The 21,924-nt window shown below is 39.3% G+C and overlaps 1 protein-coding gene across 1 annotated transcript; it reads right to left on the reverse strand.

The window, feature by feature from the left end:
• Window positions 1–1,491: 1,491 nt before the first annotated feature.
• On the reverse strand, window positions 1,492–21,882 carry LOC143286065 (homocysteine-responsive endoplasmic reticulum-resident ubiquitin-like domain member 2 protein). The gene is made up of 8 exons (XM_076593626.1): window positions 21,439–21,882; window positions 20,458–20,535; window positions 16,119–16,220; window positions 10,992–11,119; window positions 9,932–10,129; window positions 8,890–9,180; window positions 7,669–7,909; window positions 1,492–6,516 (listed from the first exon to the last, which is right to left on the reverse strand). Exons 1-8 carry the CDS (start codon window positions 21,580–21,582, stop codon window positions 6,325–6,327), a joined length of 1,374 nt encoding a protein of 457 aa, XP_076449741.1. The 5' UTR covers window positions 21,583–21,882; the 3' UTR covers window positions 1,492–6,324.
• Window positions 21,883–21,924: the final 42 nt, after the last annotated feature.

Raw genomic sequence — 21,924 nt, forward strand, 5'->3', positions numbered from 1 at the left:
AAATGAAACCCCACTGGGCAACCCAAGGAGAAGTTTTGGGGTTTTTAAATTTTTGGTTGTCCCTTTGGCCCTTTTTGGGGGTCTGCAAAAAAAGAGGTCCAAAACTGGGGGAAATTCCGTTTGAAAAAGAAAAATAGGGAAAATTTTGGGTTAAATTTGTGTTTCCATTCCCCCCAATTCAGTTTTTTCGTGCCCGTACATCGTTTTGTTCACTATTTTTTTTTTCCCTTTTTTCTTGCTTCGCAGGTGGGGGACAATTGAAAGGGGGACTAAAAAACAAGATTGATTCCCTTTCAAAAAAACAAAAATTTTAAGGGAAAACACTGAATCCACGGGGTGGCCCGACCCTTGCTTTTTTCCAAAGCGATTATGGTAAACTTTTACTGCCCCAAAAAAATCCAAAAAAGAAACTCCTCGTGCATAGTCCTCCATTTTGCATCCATTTTGGATCATTCTTTTCATCCAAATGGGGGACTATGTGGGATGGGAGGTTGTATGTGCATAGATATTATATATATATGTGTGTGTTGTGTGTGTGTGTGTAATCATGTGTAGTGCTGGAGGGTGGGGCCCTAGACCGTGTTGAGTGGTTGAAATGTTTCACAAAGTTTTCACACGATTTTAGTGATGCTCCAGTTCAAAAAAGCTTAAAAGCAAAATGAACAATGTAATGCGGCAACATTAAACACAATGGTAGAGTCTTAGTCGCAGCGTCAAAGCGGATAGTTCTCATTACTTTTCAGTTCTGTTCCTGTTCATTTGAATGGCGAAATTTTGAATGGATGGATGAAACTGCTTGGTTCATGGATGGAATGGATGGATGAACTGCTAGGTTCATGGATGGATGGATGTTCTACATTTGTAGAAGTTATCGGGTTATATTGCAGTGATAATATGTTTTCATTGTTTTGATCTTTTTCTATCATTTTCTTTAAAATTAATGCTTCAGTCCCTCTCAAGGTCAAGGGCTAAGTGTGAAAAAGCATGTATCCTGCTTACCTATTACTCTCGTTAATAAATGATTTTGCCTTGTTCTTTTGTTGATCAGTTTCATAAATTTGTTTGTGTTTGTTAGAATCTGGTTCGTTCGTGTCTGCTGAGTGATAGCCTACACACGAGCTTGTTTCAAAGACAGCGCCAAAAAACATGTTCAGGACCCAAGGACTGTGTGGTACATTTATACATGCCTATATAAGTATAACCACTCAATCAGTGCACCACTCTCTCCATCTTTTTCTCTTTAGGTCATACTCAGTCATACATATTTCACCTTCAGGAAATACTTATTGAGTCAACTTCAAAGATCTTCCAGTTGGGTAGGCAGTCTTGAATAATAAAATCTGGTGAAGAACGGTACAGTGCAGTCATGGGATTGAAAGAATTCTGAACGATATAAGCATGTGTGACTGATGTGTGTACTTTATGTGCATATTCACTGCCCCCCCTCCTCCCCTCTCTCTTTTGGAGCACACAAACCACATGACAAGGCAGTATATTTCATAATTTTATTGGCAATGCAGGGAAAAGATAATGAACCCATAAAAAAAAGAAAAAAAAAAGTAAATGCATAAAAGAGAGACAAGAGGGACTGTTTACCAACTTAACGACGTAATTCCAAGCACCTCTTCTTCAAGAGCATTATAGGAATCTGTGGCAAGTGGCTCTCTGCAAGTTCAATGGATCAGGTTCCTCAATCCCAACTCTCTATAATAATGTTATCCCCGTTTTTAAGGCCTCACATGCTATCGGTCTCTCCACCGGTTTGTTTTGTCATTTCTGTTGTTTTCTATTGTTTATCCCACTTTCTCTGCTTCCTCTCCTTCCACTTACGCTCAGTCTTTAAGAAAGTTCTGTCCCTTCTTTTAGACTATTTCTTATCACTGTGTTATGATGTAAAGAAAACAATGCAAAAACTTTCAATGCCATATACTGTGGAGTTTACGATTCTTGAAGATCCACTCTAGCTTCACAACACTTGAAAACACAACAAAATATATCGATCCAGCATATACATGTGTATATCTAATATGTGCGCATGCACACACAAACATACACAAACATGCACAAAATCATTCACACACATGTAGACCCCTTCCCTACATACCACCAATGAAAAAAAACAACAAAAAAACAAACCAAACAGCAGCGTTTTCAACTCAATTCTCCCTCTTAAGCATTTGAAGAAAAAGTTCCGTTTAAAAATTATCCATGCAAGTACATATCTTTCATTATTTTTACCCATTAATCAAACTGATTTCAAATGCTCATCATAAATACAGATGTTTAAATGAAAACTCTACAATAAAGTGGGAGATACTCAACAGCAATTTTAAACAAGCAGGTATTAACAATATGTCTTAATATTTCAGATATGATTTAATAATTACTGGCCTCAGATGGTGGGGTGAGGGTGAGAAAAGTGATAGAAGCCAACAATATGCATGGTTCATCACACTTATTATGTTATACACTAAAAATTCAGAAGATTGACAAAGAGATAAAAGTCCAAACTATGATGTTTTATCAAATCCATATGGCACAGCAACATTGGATTGACTTTTAGGAATCCTTGCAGATACTTTAAAATAGGCCACACTAATGTTATTGGTCTTTGTAAAGTATGGATCTGTTATAGATCTGCAAAGCATAACCCTGTTTATCTAACACACACACACATACTCACACACACACACAAAAGCCACAAATCACAGTGAGAACTGGGAGGGGCAAACAGCATAAGAACAAAATACATCAATACTGAGAACTGGATTTCAAATGAAAAAAGAAAGGGTGTGCACATAATTACATGTAGTAACTTGGGGGACAAAACCATCACCATTCAGTCTGTATTATACCAGTGGATGAGGAACATATCACATGTCAGCTGAATAGTAGTACAAGCCACTCCAAGCACAAAAAATGGAACTTCAAGCATGTTCCCTGTTTGTTGCAAAGCACTGGAATATTTTCACAATATTTCAGTGTTTATCATCACCACATTACTGTTCCGATCCCATTCCTCTCAACCAGCACAAGCACTGGAACTACAGACCTGTCAGTAAAACAACAGATATGGTGATACAGGCTTCATATGTAGTAGTACCAAAAAAAAAAAAAAAAATCTAATTATGTATTTCAGCTGAAAGAGACAAGATGATGCTCCCCAACAGTGCTGGCCACATATTACTTTAATGCAGGAATCATTACTTCCATGCATTTATCCCTTTCGTTGTCCAATTATTCTCGTGGGATTTTTCTGTCCTCATCCTCCTCTCTTCTGAATTTATAGCAACTGCTATCAAACAGGTCATGAACATTGCAATAATGAATGTTTAAAATCCTTACTCTGCATGAATGATCTATAAATACGACAAATGCTGATACACTAACATGTGGCAGTCAAACTTACTACAAGAAGCGTCTCAGTTTCTATGGCAAGAAGAAAATTACTCTTTATCAAAACTTGACAATTAAGACCTGTCAACAAATACAGACAAAACCAATATGCAACCAAAGATTGTACAGACATCAAAGAAAAAGAATGCTGTCAAAATAAAAAGGGAAAGATCATTGTCAAAACAGATTTATCAAGTTGATGTGTATTTGAGCGAAATCTGCACCACTGTAAGGAGAGACTTGAATCCTTGATTGTACTTTTTTTTTTTTTAACATAACACAAGCCAAGCAACCAATGCCATAATCACTACTCACACACATGCACACAGAGATCCATCTAATCTCAATGAGAAAATGATTTACAGGCTTGAAAATCAAATGAAATGGTCGTGGTAATCTTTACACAGGGAGGGAAAAAAGGCTCTTTCTTTCACTTGCTTATTTCCAAAGGAGGCATTCAAATTAACTTTGTCACCATAGGCGACTTTTCGTCAACTAGGCAGTGCACTGCCATAGGTGACTTTTGTCAACATCAAGGTTGTGTCACAAGGACCATTTTTCACATTTAACCAAACCTGACAGCTGCAGCCAATTTCCCACGCAATAGAACAATGACCAACTTAGCCCACTGACCTTCGAAGAGAACAAGTCCATTATGTTACTTTCACTTGAGCCGAAGCCTGTGACAGAGCTTCAACAACTAATTTTAGCCGTATTACTGCACCTGGATTGTCAACAGCCCCTATCAAACAAAACTAGACATGAGGTACATTCTCCTGTGTACATAGAAATCAGTTACTACATACACATAAATCTTAAACCAAAGTATTGCTACTCTTAGTAAGGAAAAAGACACACAACTTCAAGCACCCCTTATCTAAACAGTATATAAGCCACTAGGAAGCACAAAGCATCAATAGCTCGAAGCTGTGTGCTTTGTCTTGTCAAGAGTAACAGTACTTGATTCATGTTTTCCTCTTTGTCTTTGAGCAATCATTATCTACCAACAGTTTTCATTTCAGAAGTGATAGAATGCCAATGTGTGTTGCAAAAACATCCTAGCTAGGAGTCGAGTATTTCCAGTTTGACAATTAGCAGGTCACCATAACAAGGTAATGCAACAGGCCATAAACTGTCCAATTCATTATACATTGATCAGGACTTGACCTTAATCTGACAGCCTGCAAGTTATCAACAAGCTTTAACAAGATACCCAAAGAAGCAAGACTAAATGTATGATGCATGCAAGCATGCACCACACCCCTTAGATTACTCTGTATTACATACAAACCAAGGATAAAACTTCAGAAATTCTTAACAGGGTGGCATGTCATCCATGTAGGAAGCACTTTCTATCACAGACTGACAAGGGCATGATGAACATGATCAAACAATTCCAGAAGGGACAACAACACATGATTTTATCATCCTTATTTACACAACATCTGAACCAACAAAATGTTAAAAAAGCCCAAAGATCTATCAACTGCTAGATCAACACCCTGTAAGACCCAGAAAATTCCTTTTTGCAATAAGAATTGAGTGCTACAAAAACAAAACACAATAAAACATGATGAATGTATGTCACTGAAAACAAATCCCCCCCCCCCCCTCCACCACAGTTGAATACTGTACAGAAATATTGCTTTTTTCCTTTTCTTAAAATCTCTTCCTTTCTAAGAAACCGTTTATGGGAAGATAAATATAACTGTAAAACAAACACAAGCACCATGGCAACAAAAGACAGAAGATTCCTGTGACATATTCCTCACCTTTAACAGAATGACATGCTTTCAGTCAGTATACCTGCTCACACCAACAGAAAATTCCTTTGTGAAAACACCTGACCTCATGCGTGCACGCAAGTACATACCAGCATGTTCAATCATGCAAATGAGTTCTATAGTTTTTCTTTTTAAATAATGAACTGGTGAATAAAATACCATGTAACTTTGAAAAAAAAATGTATGCTTTATTTAACCTAAAAACAAGTTAGATGTTATTTTGTCAAAAGAATGAAGTGCACAAATGTATATCTGAGAGGGAAAGGTCCATGCCAATTCTGACCCAGCACAAATACATGAGACCTGAAAAACAAACTAAACTTGGCACAACTGTCAAAGGGCAAAATTCACTAGATAATACATTTTGCATGAACAGTACACTGCTGTTTCAAGCAAAACCTATAAAAGTTTTCCTTTTCTTTCCTTTTTTCTAAGATTTTATTCCCAATGGCGGTATGAACTGATGGTGCTACACTACTATCACTATGCATATTTCCACAACATTCTCCTAACACAGTCGCCTTTACCTTTCCTTCAAAATGTTCTTCCGAATTCCAATGAACAAAAAGCACTGCAGAGAAACCAGTCCCTGATGTGCTCAATATTTTGCCAGTTCAAAATGTTTCGCATCCACCTGTCCATACACACACGCAAACACACACATATGTACATGGATGCATTCACTCTGTTGTTGTTATCTTTAATAAAGTCAAAGGGTTTTCGTTAACTGAACACCAAGGAAGGATTGATACACTGAGTACCATCTTCTGCACACTATGGAGTGGACATTGTCAAGCCTCAACATCCCCTCCATCCCACCACTTTTTTCGTTTGTTTTGCATTCATTCTTTTAAAAAATTAAACAAGTCGAAGTTTTTGCTAACTGATGTGAAAGGGAACAGTAAGCAGCAAACCGTATTCTGCACACTGAGGACTGGACATCCTCAAAACTCAACATTCCAAAATCCTTCCCCTTCTCACTTTTTTTTGTTTTGTTTTTCAAGCTTCAATTTCAATCCATTCCATAGTCCACATCCCCTTAATAGAACGGCATGGCACTGTATTCTGACAGTGTGTGTGGGGGGCGTGGGTGGGGGCAGAGTCACACATCCTCTGGTACAGAACAGCCCAAAACCAAACCCCCTCAGTTCCCATTGACGGCTGGGGGAGGGGCGGGCACCAGGGAGGTGAAGAATGACACCAGCATGCGCACCAGGACAGTGGACGTGGAGGGCACTTCTGACTGGGGGGAGGGGTCTGCAGCCGCTGACTGGCTGCTGCTGTCGTCGTCTGACGTTGCCGCCCTTGTTCCTTCCGCTTCCTGCTCTCTCCCCTCCTGTCACCAACACATGGAATCATTTTCATTATCTATAAATCATGTTCTCTTCTTTTTGTTTCTTTGAGGAAAAAAAGTCATTATTACTTTTGTTTATATCATTAGTACTTAACTCTAAAATTTGTTGCTTAAAGCCCAGTTGAACACACAGGGCCATATGAGGACTGGAACTGTCAATATCAATCAACTCTGAAACTGTCGTAATCAACTCCCCCCACACAACCCCCTCAAAAAAATTTGGAAAAGAAAATTCAGCACAAGTACAGTCACATTCATGTATATAAAGCTAGTGTGTTTTTGATGCCGACCATTCAATTACAATGTATTGTGAATACAAAAAATAATTATTCATATCATATAACATTACAGTATATACAAGAGGCATACAAAATTTTAAAAAACACCAGAGGGCAATACACACATCCTGACTAAAAAAAACTAAAACAGCACAGAAAGAAAGCCCAATTATCAATGTCAGAAAAAAACATATTCAAGACTTTCCAGAAAAAAACAACCACCGTAAATGGACCAAGGCAGAAAGTACTGAAGGCAGAAACAAGGAAAAGAGAATGACGGAAAGAAAATTTCCAGCATAGAATTCCTGGAGAGTAGGAATACTATTCTTGACTGAAACTTGTAGTGAAAGAGCCCCTGCCATGCCCCCCCCCCCCACACCCCCCCCTGTAGGAGTGTGGGAAGGGAGAAGGGAAGGGTCATTCTCGTATCTAAAAGTGGGCTTTTATGTGTAAACCTGTTTTTACCCTGCCATGTAGGCAGCCTTACTCCTGGTTTCTGGGTTGTGCATGCTGGGTTTGTTTTTCTTTCAATAATGAACTGAAAGCGGACATGGATTACAAGATCTTTGACATGCAAATTTGAACTTCTGCATGTGTGTGTGCACAAAGGATGGGGGTTCAGGCACTAGCAATCTGGAAATCTGTTGAACTGTAAGATCAGGACAATCTCTACCCTTAACACACCAGGTGATGTAACTGTGATTTGAACCATGGACTCTCAGACTAAAAAATCCAATGTTTTAGTTACTTGGCTATTGCAGCCATCAAAAAACAAACCACATCAACAACAACAAGAACAAAACAATGGCGGTATGAACTGATGGGGGGAGGCAGCAGATAAAATGGTTCTTCTTACCCCAACCCCTGCATTGTTCTGCCCCTCTGCCGGGTCTCCTTCAGACTGGTTCAGTGCCTGTTGTGGTGGCTGCTGTTCTGGCTGCTCTTGCTGCTGCTGCTGTTGTTGTTGTTGCTGGGGTGGTGCTGGTGGCTGCTGGGCTGCTTGTTGTTGTTGCTGGGGTGGTGCTGGTGGCTGCTGGGCTGCTTGTTGTTGTTGTTGTTGTTGTTGCTGGTTCCACATCCCCCATCTGTTCTGAATCCTGAAAGACAAATGAAAATGAAAAAAAAGAAAAAAAAAGAAGAGAGAATACAGTTGAAACCCACCAATTGAAGAACGCAAAAACAACACAAAATGTAAGGTAAATGTTTGGTATTTGGTACTTTATGGTTCATGTGCATAATCCAATACAAATATATATCAATACTACAAAAAATAGTAACCTTACTTTTGCTCAGACAGACAATTCTGCTGAATGACCACTGAAATGGAGAAAGAAAGAAAAAGATGGACAAAATTACATGCACACTTCAAAATAATTCTGAGTATATCTAAGCAAGAGTAAAGACTCAAAAACTTTATCATTCAAGGATAAAAATTTCAAGCATTGCCTCAACTTCCAATCTTTCCCAGTAGCAACAATAACAAAAATAATTGAAAAAACAATATAAACAACAATAGTAATAATAATACTTATAACTATAATAATAAGCATTATAGTGATAACAAAAATGATGAAAGCAACAAACAAACATACACTCATAAACACTAAGAAAATAAAAGATAATATGTTTTGTAAGGCACCGCAAATACGAACAATTTACATTTAAATACAAAGCAGAAAGACATGAACTAAAGAGGTTCTTACGGTTGGTGAATTAAACACCCACACAGAATAAAGGAAAGAAACATGACCAATGTGAGAGAGAGGGGGCAAATAAAGACAACAGTTTAACACAATGACATCCTTATAAATAAAGGTTATGATGAAGATGATGATGCTGATAATGCTGCTGATGTAAGCAACAACAAACAACAACCTGCCAAAGACGTAATTTGTAAAAAACCAAACCAAATAGAAAATGGTAAATATTCAACCTGCCCATAAAAATATTCATAATGCTAAAATTATGTAATTCATTAAGTGTTTCTTATTCTGAAACAACGTTTCTTGAAATACATAACATTGTACTGCACTTTACTGTACTGTTGTAGGCAAATTAAAATAAAAATCCAACTTACAAATACACAGCAAAGAATCCCAGGGAGACGGCAAAGAATCGGGAGGCGGAGGAATAGAAGTAGACGATGCTGACCAGGACCAGGAATCGGAAGCACACGTAGATGTAGTCCAGCCAGTCCCTCTGCTCCTCCTCGTCATCCTCCTCCATGCCCCCCTGAGCATTCATGCGCATGTTCTGGTTGGGCGGAGCATTGTTGTTGTTTGGTGGGGCGGGATTAGCGGCAGGCTGTGGCGCTGGGGCCTGAACAGGGTTGGCAGGCTGGGGAGGTGGCGGTACTTGGTAGCCATAGCTGCAAACAGTAAAATTATGTTGGAAGACCTGATACAAATCATGGTGGACGACATGCTTACAAACGTAGCTTCAAGTTCCCCTAGAAATTCAGGCTCAATATATAACAAGATCAAATCATTTATTTATATCTTATAAATACATTGATGAAGTTAATAAATAAATCAATATAAATCTATCAATACATAGTAAACAAACAAAAAAGTTTTTCAAAGTGGAATAACTGACTGCATTAATATAACTCTTATGCATAGTATAAAAACACAATTTACATTCCTTAAATGTATTGCACTAATTACTGATGGACGAAATAAGCACACTGATGCGCAATAAAAATTCTAACAACATATACTGTGTGTATCTCTTCACTCACTGAACTGCTCTGGGGTCAACATTTGCTTAATCAAAATGGTTTCCATGTTTCCACATATGTATAAAATGCATCTTTCAGCATATCTGGCTGGGTTCAAGTGTCAGTATTTGATGATATACTTGAATGACCTATTTACTTATCGAAGTACTTATCCTCACTATACTTGTATGTCATGTATTTTCCTCTCTTTTTTCTTTTCTTTTTTCCTCTTTTTTCATGTTTCATTTATTCTGTATCCTTTCATTTCCTATTTTTATGTATTTGTATCGATTGTATAGGTGTAATCAAAATTGAAAAAAAAAAAAAAAAAAAAAGTCCAGACACAAACACACACCTTATTTGTACACATACATATACACACATACACCCCCACACTTACTATTGCATATACTGGGCCATGTAGTGGGAGTACATCTGCTGCATCCAGGCAATCTGCTCCGGAGTGTAGGGGTAGCCGGGCATGCCCATGCCCATACCAGGGGCCCCCATCCCCATCATGGGCATGCCGCCCATACCAGCCATGCCCATCATCCCTTCCATGCCCGCATCCCCTGGGGCTGCAGTAGCTTGGTTCCCCCTGAAAGTGCACCATCCTTATGTCACCTTTCTCCTTCTATGTTCGGGACTCCCACTCCGATATATATGTAAGTGGACTTTTACATAAATGTGTGACTGTTTTTACCTTGCCGTGTCCTAGTAATGGTATGCAGCCATACTCCATGTTCTGGGGTGTGCATGCTGGGTATGTTCTCGTTTCCATGACTCACAAAAGGCTGTCATGAACAATGCGACTTCCTGTTTCATTCAATATAGGCCATGGTCCCTCACAGAAGAAGTGTGTAAACAAGCATTTTCAGATGTGTCAATAAACAACACAATTACCAGCATTTCTTTTTCACAAACAAGCATATAATCCACTTTACAAGGCTGCACTTCTAATTCTGAGAATAATGGGGTCTTTGAATTGTGTGCATTTGATCTTCAGCATGTGTACACAAACAAATGGGATTCTGGCACTAGTATGCCTGCACATCATCTGCTGACCTGATAATATTTAAATTAAAGAAAAAAAAAAGGGTTATAAGTCAATAATGTAACACAAGGTTAACTCTAATAAGCTCACCTCACCCTCTGACAGAAACAAAAAGTAAAATTATTCTTCCCTGATTCAACATTAACATTCAAGTTAATTGACTTTGCTGCTGTTGTTAGTAGCATTACAATGCAAAACCGTAACATTGCAGAACAGGTCTTCCCTTTAATTCTCAACATGATACTCAACAAACCTTTTATAGCCATTGTAAATGAAATATAACCATCTCCAATGAAACCAACTGGAAGTCATCTTCTGCAAGTCATGTGCAGACCTGTGCAAAAAAGACCAATAGAGTCCAAAGGTAGAGGTGTAAATTATCCAATGTTACCCCAAGAGAACTTACCCAGTGTTTGTTACATCAGAATGAGAGGAAGAAGGGCTTGGAACTTGTGCCCCACGATGCCTTAATCCATCAGTTTCACTAGATGAAGATAGCAATGCCTGGGATGCGTTTGAAAGTGGTTCAGATTTCTGAAAAATGAAAAACATTAATAATTCATTATGTTTTTGAAACTTTGTCATGGATAGACTCAAACCAGCAATTTGTTTCAATATTTTTGTTACACTGAATCACAAAGAGTTTCAGTTCAAACTGTGTGTAAAGATTCTCACTGGTTACCTAAATTCAAGAGAGATACGTACAGGCACAACTCAAACGACCAAAACTAGGTTACTTCTACTAAGGTGATAAAAATTTACGGTTAATGGCAAGAATTGCTCTACTTACAGTTTACCGGTATCAATGTATCATATGTAGATTTTTACTACGCTTGGTTACTGCCAGCCACATTAGTGAGGATCCAACTGGTCCTTTTCACACTACCAACCAGATGCTTTACTTGGGGAGGACACATAAACACAGTGCATACGCTTTGTGCTACCATGTGTTGAATGACAATAGGAAATGTGTGTGACATGTTTAGATAACACAGACACCTGTTCTTCCCATGGGAAAGTAGCCAGGGCCATTTGTTTTGTTTCGCCTTTCCTGAACATAAAGTAAGAAAGGATTTCTCTCTCATCTATCACCTCTGTTAAGATGTCGACTGGTTTTATGATTATGACAACTTTAAATGTTAATGCCTGTATTTGCAACAACAGCGATTTGAATTAAAAAATATATATACATATGAGTGGGCAATTATGAAGCAGAGATGAAAAATTAAAACTACATGGCTAATATACTTTATTGCTATGTAAAATATATCAATAACAAATATTTGTGCAACCCGATGTTCAGTTCATTATCTCCTTTACCAATAAATAATACTCAAAAAGTTCTTTCTCGTGGCTGTTTATACCAACATTGTATTCATGAATGCATGCAGTACAATTTTTCTTATAAAATGCTTGTTTAAGTTGTAAGCCAGTGATATATCTTATGTACTCACTTTCACTGTAATTTTCATGCCACTATCACTAAAACTGTGTTTATCTTAGGAAAAATTAAACTTCAGAAAGTTCAATTCTTGAGAAATGAAAATAATGGTGACAAGGATCTGGACAATTAAAATTTACTGCTAGTTCAACAAAATAGAACAGGTGACAGAATCAGTGATGATATCCAGCATGCTCCTTATATTGCACCCTATTACATTTACAATCTGTCAAATTTAATTTTTCAAACTGCATTTTCTTGTTCTTTAATAACTCATTTGGGAAAGAGATAACGCAGACAGACCCCAAAGGAGAACAGCACTAGTTGCATCCGAACTCGCCAGATACAACATCGACATCGCAGCCTTGAGTGAGACTCGGCTTGCAGGCGAAGGCGAGCTCTGTGAACGGGGATCTGGTTACACCTTCTTCTGGAGTGGACGAGGAAGCAAAGAGCGACGTGAGGCTGGCGTTGGTTTTGCAGTAAAAACAGCACTTGTCAGCAAGCTAGCTGGAATCCCAAAGGGAGTCAACGATAGGCTTATGACCATGAAACTCCCACTGGCATCTGGCCAGAAGCACCTCACCATTGTCAGTGCCTACGCCCCAACCATGACCAACCCGGATGAAGTGAAGGCGAAGTTCTACGAGGACCTTCACTCTGTCATTGCTGCCATCCCTAAAGCAGACAAGCTCATCATTCTTGGGGACTTCAATGCTAGAGTTGGCTCTGACTACATCTCCTGGGATGGAGTGATTGGAAAGCACGGTGTGGGCCACTGCAACCCAAATGGATTGCTTTTGCTTCAGACCTGTGCAGAGCACGAACTGCTGATAACCAACACAGTTTTCTGCCTCCCTACCCGTAACAGGACGTCATGGATGCACCCTCGCTCAAAGCATTGGCATCTCATCGATTATGTCATCGTCAGGAAAAGGGATAGGCAAGACGTACGTGTAACAAAGACCATGTGCGGCGCCGAGTGTTGGACAGACCATCGCCTTGTAGTCTCGAAGCTGAATATTCGAATCCAACCCAAGAGACGCCCCCAAGGCCAGAAGGCTCCAAAACGGCTCAACATCGCTAAGCTGAAAAGCAACACCATCAAACAGTCCTTTGTGGAGCTGCTGGAAGATCGTCTGGAATCCGCCTCTCTGGACAACCAGAATATGGAGTCTGACTGGAGGACCCTGCGTGAGCTGATCTATAGTACAGCTTCAGAGACCCTTGGACCCATGACCAGAAAGCACAAAGACTGGTTTGATGAAAACTGTGATGAAATCAAGCAGCTTCTGGATGAGAAACGCCGTCTGCATCAAGCCCACCTGAGCAACCCAAAGTCCACATCAAAAAAGGATGCATACAATGCCATCCGCAGGACTGTACAGCAAAAGTTACGCCAGATGCAGGATAAGTGGCTGAGTGACAAAGCTGATGAGATCCAGGGATATGCTGACAGGCACGATATGAAGAGGTTCTATGATGCCTTAAAAGAAGTCTACGGCCCCACATCCTCAGGATCATCCCCCCTCCTCAGTGCAGATGGGAATACCTTGATCACCGAGAAGGAGAACATTCTCGAACGGTGGGCTGAGCACTTCAACAGTGTCTTAAATCGCCCTTCCTCCATAAATGATGAAGCCATAGACCGTCTCCCACAAGTCCCCACCAACGAAGCACTGGACGATCCGCCAACACTTCTTGAGACCCAGAAAGCAATCCGTCTGCTATCCAGTGGCAAAGCACCTGGCTCAGACTCCATACCAGCAGAGGTCTACAAGGATGGAGGCACTGTGCTGACTGAGAAGCTTCATCAGCTGTACTCACTCATGTGGAAAGAAGAGACGATCCCCCAGGATTTCAAAGATGCATCTATCATTCACTTGTACAAGCGAAAGGGGAACCGGCAAGCCTGTGATAACCATCGGGGCATTTCCTTGCTCTCCATCGCAGGCAAGATACTTGCCAGGATCCTACTTAACCGCCTCACAGCACACCTTGACCAAGGTCATTTGCCTGAGAGCCAATGTGGATTCCGGAAAGAGCGCGGAACCACTGACATGGTGTTTGCTGCAAGGCAGCTGCAAGAGAAATGTCAGGAGCAAAATGCTCATCTGTTCTCCACCTATGTCGACCTCACTAAGGCCTTCGACACCGTGAGTAGAGAGGGACTGTGGAAGATCATGGCCAAGTACGGATGCCCTCGGAAATTTATTTCCTTGGTCAGCCAATTCCATGAAGGCATGCAGGCTCGAGTCCAGGACAGTGGTGAAACATCTGCTCCTTTTGCTGTCACAAATGGTGTCAAGCAAGGCTGCGTCCTGGCTCCAACGCTGTTCAGCCTCATGTTCTCTGCAATGCTTACTGATGCCTTCAGAGATGGCGATGTTGGAATCGGCCTAAAGTACCGAACAGATGGCAAGCTGTTTAACCTCAGAAGGCTTCAAGCAAAAACGAAGGTCATGACAGACATCATCAGAGACTTTTTGTTTGCTGATGATTGTGCCCTCAACGCTGGATCTGAAGCTGACATGCAACTCAGCGTCGACAAGTTTGCCACTGCCAGCAGGAACTTCGGCCTTACCATCAGCACGAGGAAAACTGAAGTTCTCCATCAGCCAGCCCCAGGGAAACCCTACGTTGAGCCCAACATCACAGTCAACGGTCAGAGACTCAGTGCGGTGGAGCGGTTCACATACCTTGGCAGCACACTGTCACGAAATGCGACCATCGACGATGAAGTGAACGTCAGGATTGCAAGAGCAAGCGCAACTTTTGGTAGACTCAATGCAAATGTCTGGAACAGAAGAGGCATTAGTCTTGAGACCAAGCTAAAGGTCTACAGAGCAGTAGTTCTCCCCACACTACTGTACGCCTGCGAAACTTGGACAGTGTACCAACGACATGCCAAGAAGCTGAACCACTTCCACACAACATGCCTAAGGAAGCTACTGAACATCAAGTGGCAAGACAAGACCCCAGACACAGAGGTGCTCGCAAAAGCCACCCTTCCCAGCATCTTCACCATCCTGATGCAGTCCCAGCTTCGCTGGGCTGGACACGTGGCGCGCATGCCAGACCATCGGCTGCCCAAAAGGCTCTTCTATGGCGAGCTGCAACAAGGGAAGAGATCACATGGAGGTCAGAAGAAGCGCTTCAGAGATACTCTGAAAGTCTCTCTGAAAGCGTTTGATATCAACCCTGACTCCTGGGAGGAATCTGCAGTGGACCGTGACAAATGGCGCGCTGCTGTGCACAAAGGCGCCAGGTTGTGCGAGGCCAACAGGACTGCTGCAGCTGTTGAGAAGAGGCAGGCCAGAAAGTCACGGGCAAACAAGCTCCCTGACAATGACATGCCTGTCTTTGTCTGCCCCAACTGTCAGCGAACATTTCGTGCGCAGATTGGACTATTCAGCCATCTGCGCACTCACAGATAGATTCATGAGCATCCTTCCCCCCACCCCACCACCACCCTCCCCCCATCCCCCATCCCCCATCTGGATGACAACGATGGTCATCATCGATCTCGATGGACACACCACCACCAATCTGTCAAATTTAATTTTTCAAACTGCATTTTCTTGTTCTTTAATAACTCATTTGGGAAAGCCTATCAGGATTTTTCAAACAGCATTTTCTTATTCTTTCATAAAACCTACAAGGAAAAATCTGTTTACCAGTATTCAACATAACAACAGGATCATCATTTATAATCCTTAAGTTCAAGTTTAACAACGCTGGTGTGCACACTTCATCTTAGTTCCCTACTGTTCCCTTTTTATATATGGAAAGATGATAAAATGATAAAACAAAGACCATTTCAAAACATACATAAGAACAGGAAATTTGAACCATTTTCTCACCAATTCAAGATTATGGGATACAGGGGCAGACTGGGGAGTGGGGGTATACATGTGTGACATGGGGAGGACAGGGGGGCAGGGAGGCAAAAGCCTATTTGCTTCCACTGTGCCAACTGAAAAACAAACCAACCAACCAACCAACCAACCAACCTAAGACAAAGAGAGATAAAATCAATCTTATTTATAAATTTATTCATCTTGATCATCATCCACATGAGCATCATCTCACCTGTTCTGTGGAGGAGTGAGAGTGTGAGGGGCCAGGCAGGGAAACGGACTCCACACTGGGACTGCAGACCAAGTGGACAGTGTGCTGCAGATTCTGGTCATACTGCAACACACACTGGAGCTTAAGTGTTCAGCAGAGCTAGAAACACAATTCATAGTAATACTACCAAAAATAACACTAACAGTATAAAAATATTCTCTCTAAAAATATGCAGTGTCTACTGCCTTAAATACAAACTACAATGTATGTACAGTGCCTAAAAAGTAAAATGTGGGGGGTGGGGTGGGTGGGAGGGGGGTGAGACTGGAAGACAGCTTTTGCATAGTTCTCTGAGTGACATTATTGCTTTATTGATTATAACTTATATCTTCATTATTATTAAGTCTATCATTCATCTCCCTCTTCTCCTGACAAGTGATCAATACTTTCAGTTCATGGCCTTTGGCAACAGTTGTGTGCACAACAGGTGCAAATAAGACAGTGCTCAGACTAGAGCTGGATGTAAACTTGTAAACCAGCCAAAGCAAAATGAGGGTAGTCAATGATCACCTATAAAGGCTATACTATATATTGAATGACAGGCTCAGATTTTGACAAGGCCCAACATTTTAAAGTTAAGCCATGGAACTATCTGTACTGTAATACCAGAAATTTTACAGAAAACATATATTATATATATAGTATAATATACTTACTCTTCTTAATTATTATCTTATCTTTTTCTCTAACGTTCCAAAACAGATCCTCAAAGCTATACCACAAAGCCCATCTGTTGCTAAAAAGAAAAGAAGAAAAGAAAAAAAGGCAGCAGATGCCTGACTTTTGCATAAAACCTTAGCACTGATCAGCACTTGGGAGAGCGAGAAGATAAACTGATATCCAACAGAAATTTATGTCTAATAAAAATTTTTTAGGTCCTGTGTGTGTGTGTGTGAGCGTGCGTGCGTGTGCGCGCGTGCGTGCATGCGTGAGTGCGTGCATGCATGCATGGGTACGTGTGTGCTTAAATGGTCATAGAAAAAAATCAAAACAAAGGCAATAATCAATGTACATGTCTATGACAATCTAAGTTGATATTCTCACATAATACACACATGTCCATTATTTTTCTATTGTCCATTATATATTTTTTTGTTCTTTGTACAATGTAATACCTGAATACAAGTATTCAATTCCAAATCAGTTATTTACTACTCAGCATAACTGGTATGTTACTATGTATCAGACAGGAAGCATAAATACTAAAATAGGTAAGTTTTTCTCCAATACCAATGCTAGTAAATAAGTAATGGCCAAAAATTAATCATCATGTTTATCAACTGAACTTATAATTTTGATCTATAGAGCCTGTCCCAGTAAATCTAAAGGTTAAACACTAATATAAATTTATAAACTAAGTTTCATCTCAGTTTTTTTCAATGAAGTGAAACAGAGGAGTGAAAGTGGAAAAACATACTGTAAGAATCACAAAACTAAATTCATGGAAATGCTTTGTTCTGGAGGAAAACTGAAGTATGATAACATCAATAATGAGGAACAAATTATATTATAATTCACATATACCACTACTATTTCACAACTATTGAACAAACATGTACACTACATTACTAACTATTATTTACAAATATACACACTGTATACATCACGTGTCTGCATGCAAACAGAGACAGACTTGGGAAAAAGTGTGTAAGCTGAAACCATGTCGCTTTTTCTGACCCATCATATAACCAAGCTTAATCATGGGACGCATGAAAAAAAAAAAAAAAAAGTACTGGCTGAACAGAAAGAGAAAAAAAAGGAAGGAAAAAATGCAGATGACACTAAGGGAAGAGAAAGTATTGTGTGACAGAGCCCAGCCTTTGTCATGTGAATCAGGATGTGTGATGCCTGAAGCATTGATTTCCATCATTATTCATTTTGTCCTCGGGGTCTGCTTTGAAACTCACAACCATTATCTGTTTTGTGACTTTATCTGATGTTTGTGTGTGTGTTTACACACACACACACACACACACATAATTTATATATATACACACTACATTTTCAAGCAAGAAAATTTTGTCAGCTGATATGCAGAGTTATCTCTAGAACCATGTCAAAGTAACATCAACAGCATACACTCATGCACATAATTATGTAGATAGACTGAGCTTGTGTTATCACCCTGTATCAGTTGTCTGTGTATCATGTGTTCGTTCATTCTTTGGTTTAACATCTTTTCACTGTAAGTGATATTAGACGAGAGTTGGAAAAAAAAAATCGAGGGGGGAAAAAGAAATTACTGTGTGCGCATGCAAGAAAGCTAAAGTGTGTGAGCATGCATGTGTGCGTGTGTGTGCGCACGTGCGAGTGTATGTGACAAATAGAAAATGATTGATTTAAGAGAGAGAGAGAGAAAGCATAATATTAATAATATAAGTTATAATATCTTTCTAATGAAAAACTAACAACTACAAAACTATAACAGCAAACCAGCTGGACTATTTAACATATTTCTGCCCGCAGACGTCAAACCTACGTCCGTGCAGATAGATCTGGTCCATTTCAGTTTTGGTTGCGATTAAAGGGAAGAAACTCTTATTCAAACCAAACCGGGAAATTCAAGTTTCTTGTGTGTGATTTTGGAGCCCAAAAAGATGAGTTTTCAACAAAAATTGACTCTGGACGAGGCTGTCAACGAAATCACGATGGACTCTTACAGTGAGGAGGAAAATGCCAAATTGGAAAATGAAGTAGAGAAGGCAAATAGTGATAATTTCATCAAACCTTGTGCTGAGGAAGGTGAGAAAGTGGCGAATGATTCAGACTGCATGTTTTCTTTAGATCTGTTGTAATATATTATGCAAAAAATCGTGTTTTATACATGTTTTTTCTGTTTTCTTTTAATTTTTAGCAATAATTTGTAATGACTAATTATAAATTTCCTGCCTTTAAAGGCTTAAATACTAAACTACAGTTATTTTTTTAATAACAATACCAAATTTGATCAAAATCTACCATATTTATAAATTTTATTAGTTGTTGTTGTTTTTTTACCATACCCTCTCGCGTCATCACACAGGCAAAAATTACTTGGGCAAGGGCAGGCAACTCAATGTTAAAGGCTTGGGCAGAATAGTGTCAACAAGGATTTGAAAAAGTCATCATATCATATCAATATCAAGGCATGCAGGCCTGACAAGGCCTTTTGCCCGCTTCAGGTGGGGAAGAAAAAGAGAGTCCCCACATATATCTGGTGTATTTTTCAAGATTGAGTGCGCAATGCTTGAAAAATCAATAAAAATGTAAATGAGTTTTGTATTTAAAATTTTGTAAATGAATATCAAGATAATCTTCAAATGTATTCACTGTTCCTGCAGAAACGTCTTGTGACAAATTATTCCAAACATTTGTTACTCTGTTAGTGAAGAAATGTGTAAATCTGGAAGTTTTTACTGAAACTTTTAATAGTTTGTAGGAATGGCCTCTTGTAGCACTGTTCTCATTCAATGTAAACAAAGAGTTTATAGTTCTGCTGTCATATAATCCATGAGTCATTTTATACATCTCTATTAAATCACCACACAGTCTTCTATATTCTAAACTAGGTAACTGAAGTGCTTGCAACCTATTTCATAGTCCATAACAGCAAAGCCAATGATTCTTTTAGTAAATCTTCGTTGAACATTTTCAATACTATCTATATGTTTTACTAAGCCCATATTCCAAACAACATACAGTCATTTATTAGCAATGGACTGCTGAAGATTGTCAATACAAGATGAATTCAGTTCAGGGATGTATCAAGTGTGTGTGTGTGTGTGTGTGTGTGTGTGTGTGTGTGTGTGTGTGTCACTGTATGTATACATGTGTGTCCATGGTGAATAAGGGTGAGAAGTCAGCGGTCAATGTCATCACTTAGATATTAGAAAAACAGGAAGAGCTAGCAGACACAACAGAGCTGATTCAGTTTCCATCATGGCATCCAACTCACAACTTGTGAAGTAAAAAAAGATATATGCTGGCCATGTCAGAGGATAGTGAGAACATTTCTAAATACTGAAATTCAAAATCTAACATCAAAGTCACAACACAATATCATAACAGGAAAGACCTAAAATTGTCCAACTTTTTAAGTTTAAGACTAGAAGAACTCATAAAAGCTAAGCATCCTTTAACATATCTTAAATATTTGAACAGAACAAACAGATCAATAGAGCACTGACTGACTCTGAGAGCATTAATTGAGGAGTGGTTTTGGGAGCAAGGGGGTCCATCAAATATGTACAGAAATGTGAAGCTGTAGTTTCTTAAATAGTTCGTTTAAGAGTTTAAGACTGAATACATAAATCACACTTACTTGTCTGAGAACTTCCTTTAATGTTAGATGATCTGCCAGTAGTTGACCGGAATAAATTAGTTTCTGCTGATGATGTTTCTGCAATCAGAAGAAAATAAGTGTTTCATATTCTATCTGCAAGTCAGGGAATCAAAGATGACTAAATTCAATATCCAATGACCACACATTCTGGTATATATATATATATATATATATATATATATATATATATATAAAAGCACTGATGGTTTATAGATATAATCACTATCAGCATGGAACATATAAAAACGTATACATGATACACACACACTTTGTTAACAGCTGAGTGGTTAGTGATAGACTGCCAAATCTGTAAGATCACATTTCTGCAATATCTGATAAACTATGCACAGAGATGTTTGCAATATCCCAAAACAACACACACACACACACACACATATATATATATATATATGTGTGTGTGTGTGTGTGTGTGTGTGTGCAGACTTGTTAGTGCCTAAATCCTCTTTGTGTGCATTCTTACACACATGCAGGAAATCAAAAAGTATGTTTACAGTGTATGTCAATACTGAAGATGAAGTATTGTGTGTAATCCATCCTCCCAACCAAAAGTTATGCTTCACAATGAGCAAAAATATCAGTTAGTCTTAAACTGTGCACAAATATTGCTTTTAAAAGTAAAAACGGGTCCCAGAATTTAAGATACTAAAATAATAGGATATTAAGGGAATCTGTTACTTTCCAATTATTTTCCGGTCCGATCTGAGGCTATACTCTGAAGAACCTCAAGCCCATGTATATGTATACAATATAAATGGTTCTTGTTAATGTTGCATTTGTAAGCTTACAGCAGTTGACACAAACAGCAGCACAGACAGGCACGAGCACTGACAATCTGACACTGAGGATTGCATACTGTTATCAATCAACAATCTTGATGGATAGATGCAGATCTTATGTACACCCTCTGAAAAGATACGGGGGTCAAGTTAAAACACTTACGGGCTTACTCGGGTAGACCGATTCCAAGTGTTGTTTTAATTTGCGAATAGTCCAACTCAGAACACATTCAACAGTCTGATCTGCAACTCTCTGATTAGCAGCTTTCACGACCAATGTCACTGGTAAATCTGCTGTCAAATCCATAATGAAATCAAAAACAGCACACGTTCACCAAAGATCGAAACAAAAATCCGTAAAGTTTCCCAAACAACTGAAGGAGCTTCAAGCGGAAGTCCTCTCAAACAGCAATTGTTGAGCCGCAAACGTAAAAAAAAAAAACCAACGATCTTGTCAATCACAAACACTCAAATGGTAGATATTACCATGTTATGGTGACCAAAGTTAGTTTCTAAATTATTAATTCCAGAACGCCATCGATGTTGTTGAAGCTGATGAAATGAAGTGAATGTGATGGGCGACAACCTCACCCGAGCAGCCACCAAAATAAATATGCACACGTCATATGACTAGTCCAACAATGATTGG

This window comes from Babylonia areolata, chromosome 9, assembly GCF_041734735.1.
Source record: "Babylonia areolata isolate BAREFJ2019XMU chromosome 9, ASM4173473v1, whole genome shotgun sequence".
Taxonomy (NCBI): domain Eukaryota; kingdom Metazoa; phylum Mollusca; class Gastropoda; order Neogastropoda; family Buccinidae; genus Babylonia; species Babylonia areolata.